At 41.2% G+C, this 16,450-nt stretch overlaps 1 protein-coding gene across 3 annotated transcripts in view; it reads left to right on the forward strand.

Moving 5' to 3' along the window:
• The first annotated feature begins 322 nt into the window (after positions 1–322).
• The window catches only part of ncam2 (neural cell adhesion molecule 2), a 162,157-nt gene continuing 146,029 nt past the window's right edge, over positions 323–16,450 (forward strand). For 2 of the 3 annotated variants that reach the window (XM_026160119.1, XM_026160120.1), the window contains exon 1: positions 15,600–15,679. In XM_026160119.1, coding sequence (XP_026015904.1) covers positions 15,676–15,679 — 4 coding nt within the window. In that variant the 5' untranslated portion in view covers positions 15,600–15,675. Of the gene's footprint in view, positions 3,859–12,498; positions 12,574–15,599; positions 15,680–16,450 lie in introns of those variants that run through there. The other variant, XM_026160121.1, reaches the window with a different exon arrangement.

The following is a 16,450-nucleotide window of genomic DNA, read 5'->3' on the forward strand; positions in this document are numbered from 1 at the left end:
GGTCAAACTTTCATAAAATGTCTTTTATGAAACAGGTGCCTGCATTTTTAATGGCAACAATTATTTTATGCTGACTTTGTTATGGAGATTGCAATTACAAGCTAGAACCCTTTAAATACAAAACACTCATCTTATTTTAATGGAAAATAAAATAAACTCAATATCAAAAATGTCTTTCACATGATAATCATTACTACACTTAAACAAATGTTACTAAACAATGACATGAGTGCTACACATGTACTATAGCCCCTTAAAAACTATAATAATTATACTTAAAATTATGTCAAGTATTGCGCTACAAAATTCTTAAACATTAAAAATATATATATATATAAAAAAAAAAAGAATATATGCAATATACAGTATGATTCCTTTAAAACTGAACACTGCCCAGAGACTGCCTTGGTGGAGGTTTGCGGTTGTTATTTACAATAAGTGGTGGATTCATGGATGTAGTTAGGGAGGACTGGATATTAGGAATACTGTGAGATGGAGGCAGATGATCCTCTGTGGCAACCCGTAAAGGTAAAAGTCAAAAGAAAAAGAAGAAGCAGAACTCTAATGGGATTAGAGAATTTAAGAACAGTAATGCAAGTGATTGGCTGGGTGACATACTCACAGGTTTGTCAGTGTGATTCCTGGTCCTGGTCCTTTCCATGTTAAGCCATCCTTTAGCTAAGGTCAGTTGCAATGACCTTGCGTGTGATCATATGAGAGTGAGTGGTAAATGGACTGGTACTTTCTATTTTCACTCAGCACTCAGACTATTTTCAGAGGGGGCATTCATTCATTCATACAAAGCTTTAGGCTGTGCCTTAAGCTCTCTTTACCTATCAGGCAAACTGTCAGACTTCGATAGATACATCGGGGCTAATTTGGAGTTCAGTGTCTTGCCCAAGGACGCTTAGACACACAGACCGGAGGAACCAGGAACGAAACCAGTGACCTTCCAATTAGAAGCTGACCTCCTGAGCCACATACGGTCGCCGTCGCTTGCCTCTGTGTGTATGTGTGTGAACATATGACACATTTGTAAAGTCCTCTTTAGAATCTGGGGTGTAAAACGTGTAATAGAGGAGCAGGCCATCAGCCCTGTATTGCGTTTCAGGCAAATCTGAAGTGATTAGCTAGTGACGTCACCTAAAAACGGTCCTTTTCTGTCGACTCCGAGGACGTAGTTTGGAAAGTTCTCAGCGCACATTGCAAAGCGACACTAAAGTGACAGCACTGGCATCTCATGAATATATATTTAATTAGCTTGTCTGTATGCAGAAAAAATGGTTGGTCATTATAATTGGCCTTATTAACCTGATCATTTGACTGGAACCTTTCTGTCTTGATGGATGACCTTATTAATACCTAAAAGAAAGCTGCCACATTCCTCAGAAAGAAAGAAAAAACTCACTCAAGCGACCCATTTACAGTGTCAGCGATGCTCTTCTTCTTCTCCTTCTTCTTCTTCTTCTTCTACCTTTGTAGTGCAATTTTACACCTGATCAACACATCATTAGCAATCTAGGCTGGCATACAGACTGACGAGGTGACGGATTGACACCTTGATTGTACTTATCCGAGCATCAGTTTTAATTAGAAGATTTTTGATTGACACTGTTTGAGAACTTTTTGGCTTTTTTTTGTGTAATAAAATGGAAAAACTTTTTTTTATCATGTCTGGGTAAGGTATGAATATTATCCCCAATCCCTGAAGCGCACTGATGCCACCATGTTGAGAAACAGGTTGCAGCCCGATGAGAAGAGAAAGGATAAAGGAAGGAAATAGAGGAACAGAAATGGTAGGGTGACAGAGATAAGAAAATATAAGGCTAATAGATTAGTCACAGGACTCAGGCGTGCTGAGTGAGTGGGGGATAAAAAAGAAACAAAATAGCAATGAAATGGTCAGAGCTTCTGTATAATTTCCAGTGGAGCATGATTCTGTTTTGAGAAAGGGAATGAGGATAAGGGCATTATCTTGCACCTATGCTTAAAGGCTGGCTTCCCCCCTTATGTTTCCATAAATACAAACACAATATCCAAGAAAATTGGATTTATTCTGTCACAGTGTGAGGCTGCACTTTACTGCACAATCTGGAATAGAAATCGTTTTGGTGATGGAGGATAAGGGAGACAAAGGTCATGAGACAATACCAAGGTTGTACCAGAGCGTGTTTGTCTGAGAGGTACTTTGGGATGGCGGTGGTGTATTTTTATGTGCTGGAGATTTTATGCTCTAAACATTGGGATCTGCATGCCGACCTGCTTTTGTGTGCTTCTCGATGCACTCCGATGTCATTTGGAGAGTCTCTTTCCCCACATTTGCCATCACCTTTGACATCTAGACACTCTGATTGCAAGGTAACAATTGAAAACTCAAATTGGAGCCCTGTTGTTCGACTCCCCTTATTTCTATCATAGCTGGTGATTGCCTTGCCACTTGGGGCTCTGTGCTTTTCCTTCTGGTAACTCATCTGCCCTCTGACACAGCCTCGATTGTCTGTCTGGCTTCACGAGTTTGGTGATTGATTTGTGGAACATATGGTCCTTTAGGAATATTACTACTACATAAGGCAACTTCATACCTTCTTGTTTTGACTTTCTGTCACTTTTCCCTTCACATTTTTCTTTGGAGTGTTGTATCCAAGAGGGCATCTGGGTTTTCTGGACCAGTTGTTTTGAGAATTTGGTTAAGAAATACAGAAGAATATAATGTTTTACCAAGGTTGCTAGTTCTTTTTGAGGGGGCATTTAAGATCCTTTGACTTTCGCAGTATAATTTGCACTTGCCATTTTAATGGTACTGGCCATTATTACGAGGTTACAGAGATGTTTCACATCATCTCCGTGATCTCAAACATGATACTGCACTTGATCTACGTCAAATGCCAAATTTGATGTAGATTGTATGAGGAGTTGTTGAGATAGGCAAAGAACACCCAGCTGAAAACATGCATAATCTTTGACTGAATCATTTGTTTTCTTACTCTTAGCAAATTCATGGTTGCGGTTTGGACTGGAGGCTATCTCAGATGTCACAGGTCCAATTTCTGAAATTCGTCTCCATATGAATGACCAGTTAAGATACCAGACGTGTCTGTGGGAAGCCGCAGAGATCCAGCATGCAGACTCCACATGGAAAGACGAACCCAGGACTTTCTTGCTGGGAGGCAATGGTGCTAACCACACAACTGTGCTGCCCATTTTGATTTACTAATTACAAGATTTATAGCAAATCAGAATCTGTTATGATCCAGCCACTGCTGAAGTATCTCTGAGTTATGAGCAAGCTTCCTCTCTTGTTCGAATTCATTGTTTCCAGTGACAAAGACGTGACAAGTTGCATTTTCTATCAGAGAAGTGTAGACCTAATGAATGCAGACACCTCTTTCCTTTTGGGAGCTACACAACCTGAACATGGGAGCTGTTTGACCTGTTATTGACCTTGCCTTAGGCTCTATCATCATTAAAAGCGTTTGACAAAAACAGTTTGTGTCTTTCACAATCACAAAGACTACTCTGATCTAAAATATTTATGGGTCTAATAAATGCAAGTAGCTCAAGAAAGTTAGGGGGGCTAATATAAAATTATGGTAGAAGGAAGTAAAGTAATTCTGTACTTTTAAGAAATATCACTTTAATGAAATTTCATGCCAGTCCTCTTAGGGCTTTCTTTAAAAGCAATGGCATTCATTTAGCAAGTGCCCTAAGGGCAGTTTACATATTTTCTCCACTCTGATACAATGTGAGCCACAAAAACCAACATGCAATAAGACTGGAAAACAGCAAAGTTTTTAATAACAGGCAGTATGTGTATGGTGTTTACTGTAATGCTAATGGGCTTGTTAATAAGATCCAGAGGCGAACTGTAGCAACCCATATATATGAACACAAACAGTGTTTCATTCTGCCTAGTAGCCACAGGGAGATAGAGAGCCAGTGGTGGTGAAATGAGCAAAACATGCTATTATGGCCACCTGCTAGATAAGATCATCTTGCCTTTTCGTGCTAATTAGCAGAAGATTTCACATCTGTCTGAAACAACGCATCTGTGCATTTGCATGTCGCCACATAACACGTATGCATCCGTGACTGCAGAGAGAGAGTGAGTGGTCCGTCACGGCCGCCTCAGCCCAATGCGCAGCAGCTTAAGGATGGGAACCTAAATCGCAAAGCAGCCAGTGAGCAAAAAGCAGAGATACAGAGAAGGTGTGCGGGAAAGTGGTGAGATAATAGGTAGCTGTGGGTTGTGCCTGAGACTGTACACGTGGCCTGAGCCTGTATGTCGGTACGATTGGATATGGTTGGCTGAGTAGAACCGACGCTCTCCTTTTCTATCCTCTCCTCTGCAGCATGAAAGCAGGCTTGTTATGTAGAGGGACAGATACATAGAGCAGGGGACTGAGGGAGGCAGCATTGGCAGACATACAGGTATGTTTTGACAGACTTCAAAACAACTTCAGATGAATCCACAGGCAAAGTTGGCAACAAGTATTTCACAGGAGCATTGCTATATTATGCGAATTAAAGATCCAGATACTATGAAAGCGTCCTTGCTGCACTGGAGGAAATTAATCTTTGTAATAGCGTTGCATTGTAGCTCTTTTCCAGCATTCAGTGTTCCCAGTAAAAGGTTACTGCTTTGCTTTCAATCAAGTGCTTATTCATTGTCAAGGTCCTACAGCAAAAATGCTTTCACTTTCTTACATAATAAAAGGCTACCAACTGACACTAAGACAGGAGAAACTGACATGGTCACCTGTGCTGCCATAAGATTGCTGCACAGTATGGCATTAAATCTCCACTACTGCTACTCTACTGGAACACAAGCTTTCCAAGAAATATTAATTTATGTGTGTTTTGATGACTGTGGTTGACTGTGATGTTGTGCACATTGTTGTGGGTTCAGATCTGGTGACTGTCAAGGTAATTCAGCAGGTCATTCAATGTCAATGAGGGTGCCTGGTGTTCTGCTATCTATTGATATTGATATTTATATTGATATACCTTTATTAGTCCCACAAGTGGACTCAAAGCATGCCATGCCAGTAAAGCATAGCCCACAGCATAACAGAGCCACCAGATCCCCATACTGACCCATATGGAAAAGATATATATAAATCTTATAAAGTTTGTATCCGTCTTGTGTGAAACTTGTATGAAAAGCATATAAGTGTGAAAACACATATAAGATCCCTTGAAAAATTATATAATGAAACTTGTATGTTTTGGATACTTACTAAAACAATGTATGAAAGTAATGCGAAAGTGGCCACTTTCATGAGTAAATCATGTAAGCCTTATATGATTTACTCATGAAAGTGGCCACTTTCATGAGTAATCACATATAAGTTTTTTACTATTTCTTTTCCGTATGGGGAGCTAGCTTCAATTGTTAATATCTAATCAGCCAATCACATGTCAGCAACTCAGTACATTCAATCATATGGATATGTTTAAGATGACCTGCTCATGCTCCACCTGAGCATCAGTGAAGAAGAAAGGTGATTTAAGTGATTTTGAATGTGGCATATTTGCTGGTGCCAGACAGTCTGGTCTGAGTATTCTAGAAGTTTTTCGCATATAAACATTTGCAGGGTTTACAGAGAATGTTGGAAAAAAGCAAAAATATCCAGTGAGAAACATTCCTCAGGATAAAAATTATAAAGGCCAACTCCTTCAATGGTAACTTAACCACTTGTTACAATCAAGGTATACAAATGAGTACCTCTAAATGCACAGCACCTTGAACCTTGAAGTCAATGGGCTACAGTAGCAGAAGACTGCACCAGGTCTCACAATTTGCTCTCATCTTAGAACTGGAAACTAAGACTACAGTTCACACAGGATTATCAACTTGGACAATTAAAAGTTGAAGAAACACCAACTGGTCTGATAAGTCTTGATTTCTGTTGCGAGATTTGGTAGGATCACAAGTTTACATAAACAACGTGAAAGCATGGATCCATCCCCCCTTCAATCAACAGTTCAGGCTGCTAGTGGTGATGTGTTGGTGTGGAGGATATTTTCTTTGCATACTTTGGGTCCTTAATACCAACTGACATCATTAAAATGCAACAGTCTGCCAGAGAACAAAGTAGTTTGGGCGACTGTGGCTCAGGAAGTAAAGTACGCCTATCTACTGGAAGAGTATGCCAAATTATCCTTGAGAAAGATACTGAACCATGTGCATCCTTGTGAGGGTGTGCACAAATGTTAGCCAGACTGCTAACATGATTGGGGGAATGCGGCTTATAGTAAAACACTCTTTGGGTGTCCAGAGCACGACAGTGCTATATAATTAGCAGTCCGTGTATTAAACATGACAGTGAAATTACTGTAGACTAAATGGTCTCCATAGTCACCAGACTTTATTCCAGGGGTGTCAAACTCCAGGCCTCAAGGGCTGGTGTCCTGCAGGTTTTAGATATCATCCTGAGCCAACACACCTGAATCAAATGATTAGTTCATTACTAGGCTTCTGGAGAACTTCAAGAAATGTTGAGGAGGTAATTTAGACATTTAAATCAGCTGTGGTGGATCAAGAACACATCTAAAACCTGCAGGGCACCGCCTGTTGAGGCCTGGAGTTTGACACTCCTGCTTTGTTCTATCCAGTAGAGCAACTTTGGTCACCTTTGACCTGTCGTGTCAACGTCTCTGTCAAGATATATATTATATATTTTGACAGAGATGTATATATTAAGAACATGGATATTTGTTTTGTTGTTTTTTTCCTACCCAGGTTGAGGTTCAAATAATAAAAAGTGATAATGCTGTGCAGATTGTATGCACAATGACCTAATGTCACTTAATTTGGGGGGGCTGTGTCACAATAACCAATAAAAATACAGAAACAGGAGCCGAAAGTACCAAAGTAAGAGCCAGATCATAGTCTTTACTTTCATATACTCACACCATCGCTCAGTCCCGTGTGCCAGTGCTCACCTAGAGACGATGAAGCTTAAAAAAAACCCAATCTGCCTGTTTAGTGTTTTTGACGATGATTTCCTGCTGCAAACACCTTTTTTGTCGCCCTTTGTTAACGCCTTTGAAGAAGTGTGTAAGACATGCAGGTTCAGGTGAATACAAAACATTGTAAGTAGTATTTTATCTCCTTCCTTCTTTCGCTCTATCCCACTCGTGTGTCTCTCTCGCCGTCTCCGTGGTTCAAGGGAAGAAATCCCTTCAATGTCTCCACAAAATCACACACAATTAAAGCAGAGCATTTTTGCCTCGGGCCCTCGCTGCTCTGTGTGCTTAAAAAAACCTGCGTGTGCGCACACGCGCACACACAATGAAGTAAAGGCCCAAACCACATATACACCCCCATGCGTTCTTATATGTACAGCCGCACAAACAAACACACAAAAGCATGTTCTCTGCGGTGCACTTATTTGGCCATGGCTTTAATGGGGCTTCTTCTTCTTTTCTTTTTTTTTATTGAGTACAGGATTACAGAATCACATCCCTCTCTCTCGCTTCCAGCTGATTGGACACTCTCCACTCTGTCAATCAAAGACTGGATTTATCCTGCTGCTAAATGCAACGGTGCGTTTAGCCCGCTTCAGTCTGCTCTAGATTTAGTCACACCAACTTAGCTGCTGGCAAGTTCCTGCACCCTGCTGTACCGCTTCCAGATGTCGCTGAATCATGTCACAAGGCCAGCTCTGTCAGCTCCTCCTCGGCTGACCTTAATCACTTCCATTGAGAAATCCAGTGATTGAGACATGAGGCAGCTTCTGTAAAACTTAACTTGTGAAATAACTTGCCCTCTCTTGTAATGAATCCTACTTTTCTTGCCGACAGCTCCTTACCTCAACACGTTTTTAATATTATGGTCTTCATGTTAACCAGGCCTTCCCATGGCATCTCCCTGTGGCTAATTAGCCTTGCATGAGCAACACAAGCACATGGCTAATTTAGCATTTATTTCTCCATCACTGTTTCTTGCACTGTACTTTACACATGCTGTTTACATGCTCAATTAAACTGTGGACTTCACCACAAAGCTTTGCTAACATGCCAGCAGCATCCCTGTGTTTAGCTGCAGTTGTAAAGCAATCCCTCTGTTTTTCTATTTGCTGTAAATGTGGTTAATATGGACGGGGGCACTCGAAGTGATTCGAGTCAACCACTTAACGGCTGAAGAACACTCACTCGTGTTCTGTATGACCCCTCGCTCTCTCAGACGCTCTCTTGGCTGAATTTTCATCCATTTTCAGTGTCTTTGCTCTGCCATATGATGACAGTTGTCTATGATTCACATGGCACTTGCAGAACTACCTCGCTGACTGACCCTCGGCAAGCACCTGTACTGAAAATCATTTAACCCTCACCCTGTACTCCTAAAGAGCTAGAGCTGTGGGTTTTTTTTAAAAGAAAAACAATTAAAAACAAGAAACAACTGCAAAGCATATACTGTTTTTTTGTTTTTTTGGTTTATGCTCAAAGGCTTAAAAGTTGTCTTTTCTGAAGTTCCCACATTTGTACTAGCTAGCTAGCTACCCACTCTTTGGAAAATCACCGAAAGCTTCTTTTCTTTCCAGGACTCGTGGACCTGTGATTATACCACCTGGGAGAAAATGCAACACTAGTCTTTCACTTCACTAATTTTTGGGACTTTAGATCCATTCACCCTTAATGGTGCATCTAGCTTTGCCTTTTGGACTTAAAAGAGCATTTGTGCTATGTTAGAATGCGGGAGGAAGATTGACAGTGACAGAGCTGCTTCCTGTTACATTTTATGAACATTTGTTGCACTTTTGACCACATGCAATGTCAAATTAATTTACAGTAAATGCCTTAATCACACTGTGTGCAGTGGTTAGCAATGCCACCTCACAGCAGCATAGTCTGGGTTAAAATCCTGGGTTCTCTCTGGTTATTTTAGCATGTTCCTGTAGTCCAAAGACTTACTTGAGTTAGGTTGACTGGCAATTTTAAATTTGCCAAAGGTGTGAAAGTGAGCGTGAATAGTTGTCTCTCTGTGATAGCCTTCTGATAGACTTTTGAACTATCCAGGGTGGACAGTACCTGGACAGCTGGGATAGCCTCCAACTACCCTGTGACTCTGAACTAAATAAGTGGAAGTAAATAGATAGATGGATGGTATCTGATTTACCAAATGAGAAAGATTTTCAGTCTGCAACTATCGGTTGTCAGTTTTTGCTATTGCAAAAATGAGATTACCAAGTGACACAGTCATTAAAACCTGTTCTAAATGCTGAATGCATCTGACAAAATCAAGTCTTTGTACTCCCACAAACTGAATGCAAACATGTGGGCTACTGTGCTATTACAGGTATTTCTCTGTGAGATAATGAGCCGTTACAGTCACACATGAATCCAGGCTGTGAAAGCCACGTGCCCAAAGTTAGTGGAGCATTTTCTACTGTACTCAACTTTCCTGAGCTTCATGCTACATTTCAGTGCCAAGCTATGTCCAAGAAGAAAATGTTGCATTAGTGTCACATACATGGGTACCTGAGACCATTATCCTCTGCTTGCCAATACCCTCTAAATATCTTTAGGAGGGTATTGGCAAACACTATAAGTGGGAGAGGATAATTTGTTCTTAATTTTTCACAAGAAAGTTATGATTCATTTTTTAAAATTAGGTTGTATTTTTTCAGTAGCCCTCCTGAGTACTATGACCAGCCAGTTGTGTGTATTAATCTGGCAACTCTGAGGCAAACATTGTGCTTTTTCTCACCTTTGTTGCCGAGTTCAGATACCATAACTGATGCTGGAATTAATCATGTCTCATTGTTGTTAGGAAAGCTGGCGAGTCATGTATAGTATTGACCACCTCTGACACATTACAAATGGCAATCAATGGTTTTGTTTGTTGTCTTATTTTGCTTGTCTCCAAAGCTTCTCAAAGGAGCTAATAATTGGAGCTGATAATTGCTACCAGGCACATAACGTATTGACCCAAGCTCTGTAATAAGCCGGTTGAATGCAGCCGAAAAACATTCCATGCCGGAAAATTGATATAAATAGCATGTCTCTTTGTGTCCCCTCCAGGCGAGACAGTGTTGAGTAAACAAATTCTCCCATCCCATGCTATATTCCAAATCCCGTCAGCATTCTCATTAAAATGTCAATGTATAGCCACCGTGTGGACTCTATGTTGTGCATTCTAGCTCAAAAATGCCAACTGATCACTAATGTTCCCCAGGTTCGACTTAATTATATGATTCACACCTAAGATTCCAGCAGCATGGGGAGAAAAAAAAAATCAGGCAATTTTTCTTTTTCCCACTGAGTTTTATGAGCGACTTATTATGTGATCAATCACATACAGCAAGAACAGACCAGAATCAATTAATAATTGAAAACCGTTAAAGTGCTAGAAGCACTGATTGGAATCTGCCTTAAGTCAAAGGCAGCTGGTGCGGAAGGGCACAGGGTTAAATAGACATGATTAATCAACCTAAGAATAGCATTTGCATCCATTTGAAACAATGCGTGTGTGTGTATATGTGTGTGTAGACAGTAGTGGTGTGTGTAGCTATACTCCAGACTAATTACACGTATGTTTGAAGTGTACTGTGCTTTCACATCAGGCAATTAGTGGCCAATTTAAACGTACTCACAGGTGTCACGTGGCTTTTATTTTGAGTGTCTTGTTGATGGATGTTCCCTCTGCCACAATGATGGCACAAAGTGGGCAAGTGAACTGCTCAGAGCTGAAAAACATTTTTAAAAAATTGAATTCTAGATGCTGGTGAAGCAACCAAACATGCTCAAACTTTAGCTTCTGTTATTTAGCAGTGGAGTCCAAAGTTAGTTGACACTAAGCACAAAAACTGTACTTTATACAAATTATAGCTCTGTGTGAAAGTGGTACAGTAATTGTTTCTACTTCAAACTCTGCAAGTGGAATGGACTTTCTATTGAATTCTATTGAATTTTCATTGTGCAACACCAAAAGAAAATAATCCACCCAATACGAATGAGCCCACTAAGTCTCTGAACTTCCACCATTGACTATTTGACATCGTAACAATCGAGCTGCACTGCAGAAACGATCAAATGTATTGAAAGCTGCTTCTCTACCCCCACCATGGAAATGTGGCAGTGCCTCTTTACTGCCATCTATAGGTGGCACCCAGTTATGACAGAGTTCTCCCAGTGATAGCAGCTTGAGTGTGGCGCTGCTGTTGGTTAGAGTCATTCTCCCTGGAGAAGCTGCAGCTAATCATTGCATCATTTCCTCAATTATTGACAGCCGCCCTGTTAAGTTCCCAGTGTTATAGAGAGAATTAACATCCATTAGAGTATTATTCAGCCTTCATCTGGGTGCCTGTGTGCACCTGTGTGTTTGTATCTGTGTGGGGTTTGATTTTGATTCTAACTAGACTCGCAGCTCCAAGGGCTGAGAACGAGGAGCTGAGACATGACAGGCTCATCAAAATGTCTCACGATGCCGTGTGACTACTGCTGCGTCGAGAGGCCCTGGCCTAAAATTGACCCTGTCCCCACTGAGTTGCCAATCACCGCTCATCACATTAGACATGTAGACACACTCAGCTCCACGGTGCTGTTGAGCTGCATCTCTGCTCCTGCTTTATTTTATTATTTTTCCTCCTCCCGTTTTCCTCTGACACAGTCTCACATACTTCAGATACCTGCCTTTCACTGCAGCCTTTAAAAACTTTCACTGGATCGCCTATTGTGTGGTATTATAGTGCCACTTACAATGGACCAGCACCGACAAATGGCCTCTGATTGTACTTTGCCTCTGTCACTGCCACCCGCTGCAAGTTTTTACTGTCCTCCAGGCAGCATATTGCCCCCCCCGCACAATAGTCTGGTGTATCTTAGCGAGGGTGTAAAAAGCCTTGCATGACAAGTTTTGCAAGCAAAGAAAACACCGGCATTATTGAGTTATTTGCCGATTTCTGCTCGTTTTGAGCTTTTAAAATCCCGCATTGCACTGTTGTTCAATTCATATACCATTGTCGAGAGAGATAACAGCAAATAGCATTACCTCAGGCTGAAAGGAATCCCGTTCATTGTGAGGCTGACTGACAAGCTTGTCACAAACAGCCATGTGCCTAATAGAAGGTATCAAGCCAATCTGTCTCTGAGCTTTGTGCGGCGGAATAGGCGTCTGTTGTTCTGTTGAACGGAAACTTTGAAAAGCAGTTAAAGTTGAATAAGAATATATAAACTGTTCTTTTCAGCTCTGACAATGCCTCTTATACAAGAACGAGCCAAAAACACATCTGAGGAGCGCTTTTTTTATACGGCAAGGGTTCATGCACGTAAGCCCGACACACAAGTGATGCAAACAGATAATGTAACAGAATCTCTTAAAGAGGGACAGAAACAGCCTACTTTGCTGTGGAAGGTGATGCGTTTTGGGAGCAATTTTCTATTATTATGTCTATCCAGTCAACAAATGTGAAACTTCTTTGTGTTTTGTAGTCTCACTTGCAATAACTAATCCATTATCCGCTCTTCCTCTGTCTCTCTTTTGTTCTCTTACAGCCGCCCTGCAAGTGTCTATATCCTTGAACAAAGTGGAGTTAAGTGTCGGAGAATCCAAGTTCTTCATCTGCACAGGTACACAAATGGCATGGCACCCACCCCACCTGCACGAGCTATTCTTTTTAAACTTCTCTATACTCTTTCTTTGAAACTTTTTTCCCCTCCTTTGGCTCTTTGTGATGTCATGAGTGCAGAATGAGAGCCAATCAGAAGAAAGGTTGGCTTTAAAAGAAAACACAATCTGATATCCGTGTGTTTGTGTTAAACCTTTGTCCCTATCACTTTGATCATAGCACTGACATTCAGTGCTATGATCGCCAGACCGGTCAAACACCCCTTTTTGTTTGTGCAATGTTTTAACTAGAGATGGACTGATCCGATATTACGTATCGGTATCGGTCCGATACTGACCTAAATTACTGGATCGGATATCGGAGAAAAATAAAAAATGTAATCCGATCCATTAAATATCACGAAAGCACCTCACAAAACTTGCAACACGCCGTAACTCACCTCAGAATGTTAGCACGTCGGAGCAGTATGCATCACGTGATAGAGCGGCTGTGGCATGCGGGACCTGTCGGTGGTCTGGATAGCATTTGGAGCTTCGCTAGCAACCCGGCATTTCATCTCCGACAAAGTTATCCTCGAGAGAAGTAAAGCAAGTGTGTAAGTCCATCTCTGAATGTTTGTAAAGCATTCCTGCGTTAAGCTTAACAAGCGATATATGGAGCGACTTCCTCTTCTTGCTGCTTAATGATCAGCTGATCGGCTTTTCTGTCGTGAGTCCGTCTCTCTTGTTTGCTTTTGGCCCACTTTGCACCAGAAAGAGGAAACCAGCGGCTGAACAACAGCAGCACGTATAATTGATTTCTGTGCATTTTTTTTCACACTGCATCAAATTAAGGTTGATTACGTCGACTAAGCATCATGAGGTGGAGCGTGTCATATTGAAAAAATAAAACATGTATTGTACAGCTCTCTCTACTCATATGATATATTACGTGATATGATTTGTTGAGAATATTTTTTAGGGTCAGCTTTTACCTTGTGTGGTGAACCCTTGTGAAGGTCAAGCTCAAATGCTTAGCCAAACTCATGTGCCCGAAGGTCTATTGATCCATAACAAACTGGTAGCAAAAATTTATTTTCACCTTGACTTGATTTTCACCAAAATTAAATGAGCTTGAGCTGTTATTGATGTCGACCATCAAAGAAACATCGAAAATGATATCTTGAAAACTGTGAACACTGGATTGTTAACATAAAGACAAACAAGCTGACCTGATTATGTCCTGTAATTACAAAACTGAACTCACAAAAATTTCATTTTTTGTAGACCCACTGTAAAAAAAAAAAAAAAAAAAAAAAAAAAGGTTATTAAAATACATTTAACAGTCCACAAAGTTAAGCCCGTCTTCACATTTTCTAAAGTCATCCTGTGAGGCTGGACTGGAGTCTTTGCCAAGCTGATTCTAGGCCCCAGGCCTTATGTTTGACACTCCTTTCTTACGTCATAACAAAGCTGGTTTAGGATCAACATTGCACTGGACCAATCATATTGTCTGAGCTTTCAGTTAGCATTAGCCAAGAAGTTAGCTAAAGCTTCACTAGCAAACCATCCTGGGTGATCTAAATTTGGCTAACAGCAAACCTAACTTGATAACATATTTATTATACTGTATGAATTAACAAAGAATTTAAATGCTTACCAAATTCCTTATTGTTTTTTTCCTCAACACTCCAAAGCAACAATGTGATTGGTCAGTAGCAATGCTGATCCTAGACCGATGTTATTATGATCATTCAGGAACAATACCAACATGAGGATATCATATACACCTTAAAAGGAGAAGAGATAAAATGACTTTCACTTCACTACAGCCCAGTATCAGATAAACAAGCATTATTTTGATTTGATGATGGTGCAAAAGTCAAAGAAGTAAAAGGAGGACGTTGAAAATGACCATAAAGGGTCTCTTTTTAATATTATGCATATGTATTGTATCTGTGACTGTTTGGAGGCAACGGTGGGAGTCTTATATCATCGCTCATGAATGTCTGTTTTTCTGACAGATAACATAAAACAATCCATAACCTCCATATGGTGAGGGACTCTTCGACCCCACTGTGACTCAATCCACACGGGGTCGGGGGGGATGCTCCTTGCTTACCGTTCCTCCTTCTCATTGTCCTCTCTGAACATCATATCAACATAGCAGAAAACCCGATGGTGGGAGCCAGTGGCTCAGTGGGGTGGCGGCACACTCTGGCAGCCCAGGCCGTCCCCTGCTGACTGCCTCTTCTGCCCTGCCAACACACTCAGTGTGGAGCTAACAGCAAAGGGACTAGATACACGTACTGGGAGGAGCATCCAGGGGGCATCGAAGTCTAATACGAGCTTCGGTGGGACAGAAAAAAAACAGAAAAATAACCGAGGCGAATGGAATCAAACTGGCAAAGATTGAAAAGTTGGAGCTTTCACTGTGGAGAGCTCAGAAGTGAGAAGAATGGAAAAGGCTTTGAAAAAGAATTGTAGATGTAGGTGGGAGATAAGTTGCCACCATCTGCTGTCAAAGTGCACGGGAGGAGGTGTTTGTGTCACACGCTGCTTTCTTTTGGCCTTTTTCACCACAGGCGGCCACGCCGAGCCTGAGTTTTACCATATTCACATGCATTTCTGCCAACTGAGAAAAAGTGAGAGACAAGAAAAAGAGAAAACTCAGTGAAACTGAGACCCACCCGCAAACAAGTAAAGTGACGTTTTTTTACCTTTCAGTCGCCACATAGCACCGAATGAATTAGGCCTATGTCAATATTGTGGCGAGCTCAGACAAGGAGGAGACACAATTCCGTTCGGTCTTGCTCCCCCGCCCTCTTAGCCAGGGAGCACAGCCATTTATTTACATCTGCCAGAAGAACACTGCCGCTAGCTAACTGCTCAGCGCGGCAACAGCACAGCAACAACAACAACACACAGGGCGCCCTCTGACCCCGGAAGGACACACCGTCGCAGCGAGAGGGCGTCACCCGTCACTATGGTAACATAAACAAAACATAACTGTAAAAACAGAACCCCGAACAGCCCTGACCCGCTTCAATATCGATAAAAGGAAGGATCAGAAAGGGCAGAGAGGCAATTGTGTCGTATGCTGATTCACGGATTGGAGAGCAGGAATGAGTACGTTTCTCTTTAAAAAGACAAAAAGAATGTGAGTTGAAGTGATTTGTGTATTTGATGCCTGTCTTTCTTGTTCTGAAAAGTTTGCCATGAAGAACAAGCCAGAGGGTTACTGATAGACACATTCTTTATATCAAAAGATTACAACCTCTCTTTTTTCTTAAAGACATTAAAGCAAAGGTCAAAATAAGGTCAACTGTGAGTCAACGTGGTAGCCTGAAGGAAGAATCCTTTTATCATATTGGCTGAATGTCAGTGCTTTTGCATTATTCATGTCTGATCTCAAATCTTTCTTTTAAATAATTTCAGCTGAAACTTTATCAATTTCATTTATTTCAAAACGCCTCAGAAATGGCTTTTTAAACCTTTGCACACTGATACATGGCATGGCTTTGTTTCTTAGCGGCTTCTTTAGATCGTGATTTGTGGTTGGTGTGGCAGCGGAGAATAGTAGGGAAAGGGTGAGAAGGAGGCAGATGATGATCTACTGTGCTGACAGTGGGGAAGGGAGCAGCCTATAGAAGAAGGTTTCCAACTCTCCAAACAAATTTCAAGTAAAAATGATAAAGAAAACTCAGCTGCTCTGCTAAGCGTGGCTGTGTAAGTGTGCATCAATTACATTTGATTGACATGGACCAACTCCATGTTGGTCCATGAAACAGCTGTTAATGCAAACTGCACAACTTTCCCAGTCGAAGGAAATGCAGTCAGCTCGGTGGGATCCAACATGAGCACGTCATTTTTGAGAGTTCTGTTCTTACTTTTTTATTA

The sequence above is a fragment of the Astatotilapia calliptera genome, chromosome 23 (genome assembly GCF_900246225.1).
Source record: "Astatotilapia calliptera chromosome 23, fAstCal1.2, whole genome shotgun sequence".
NCBI lineage: Eukaryota > Metazoa > Chordata > Actinopteri > Cichliformes > Cichlidae > Astatotilapia > Astatotilapia calliptera.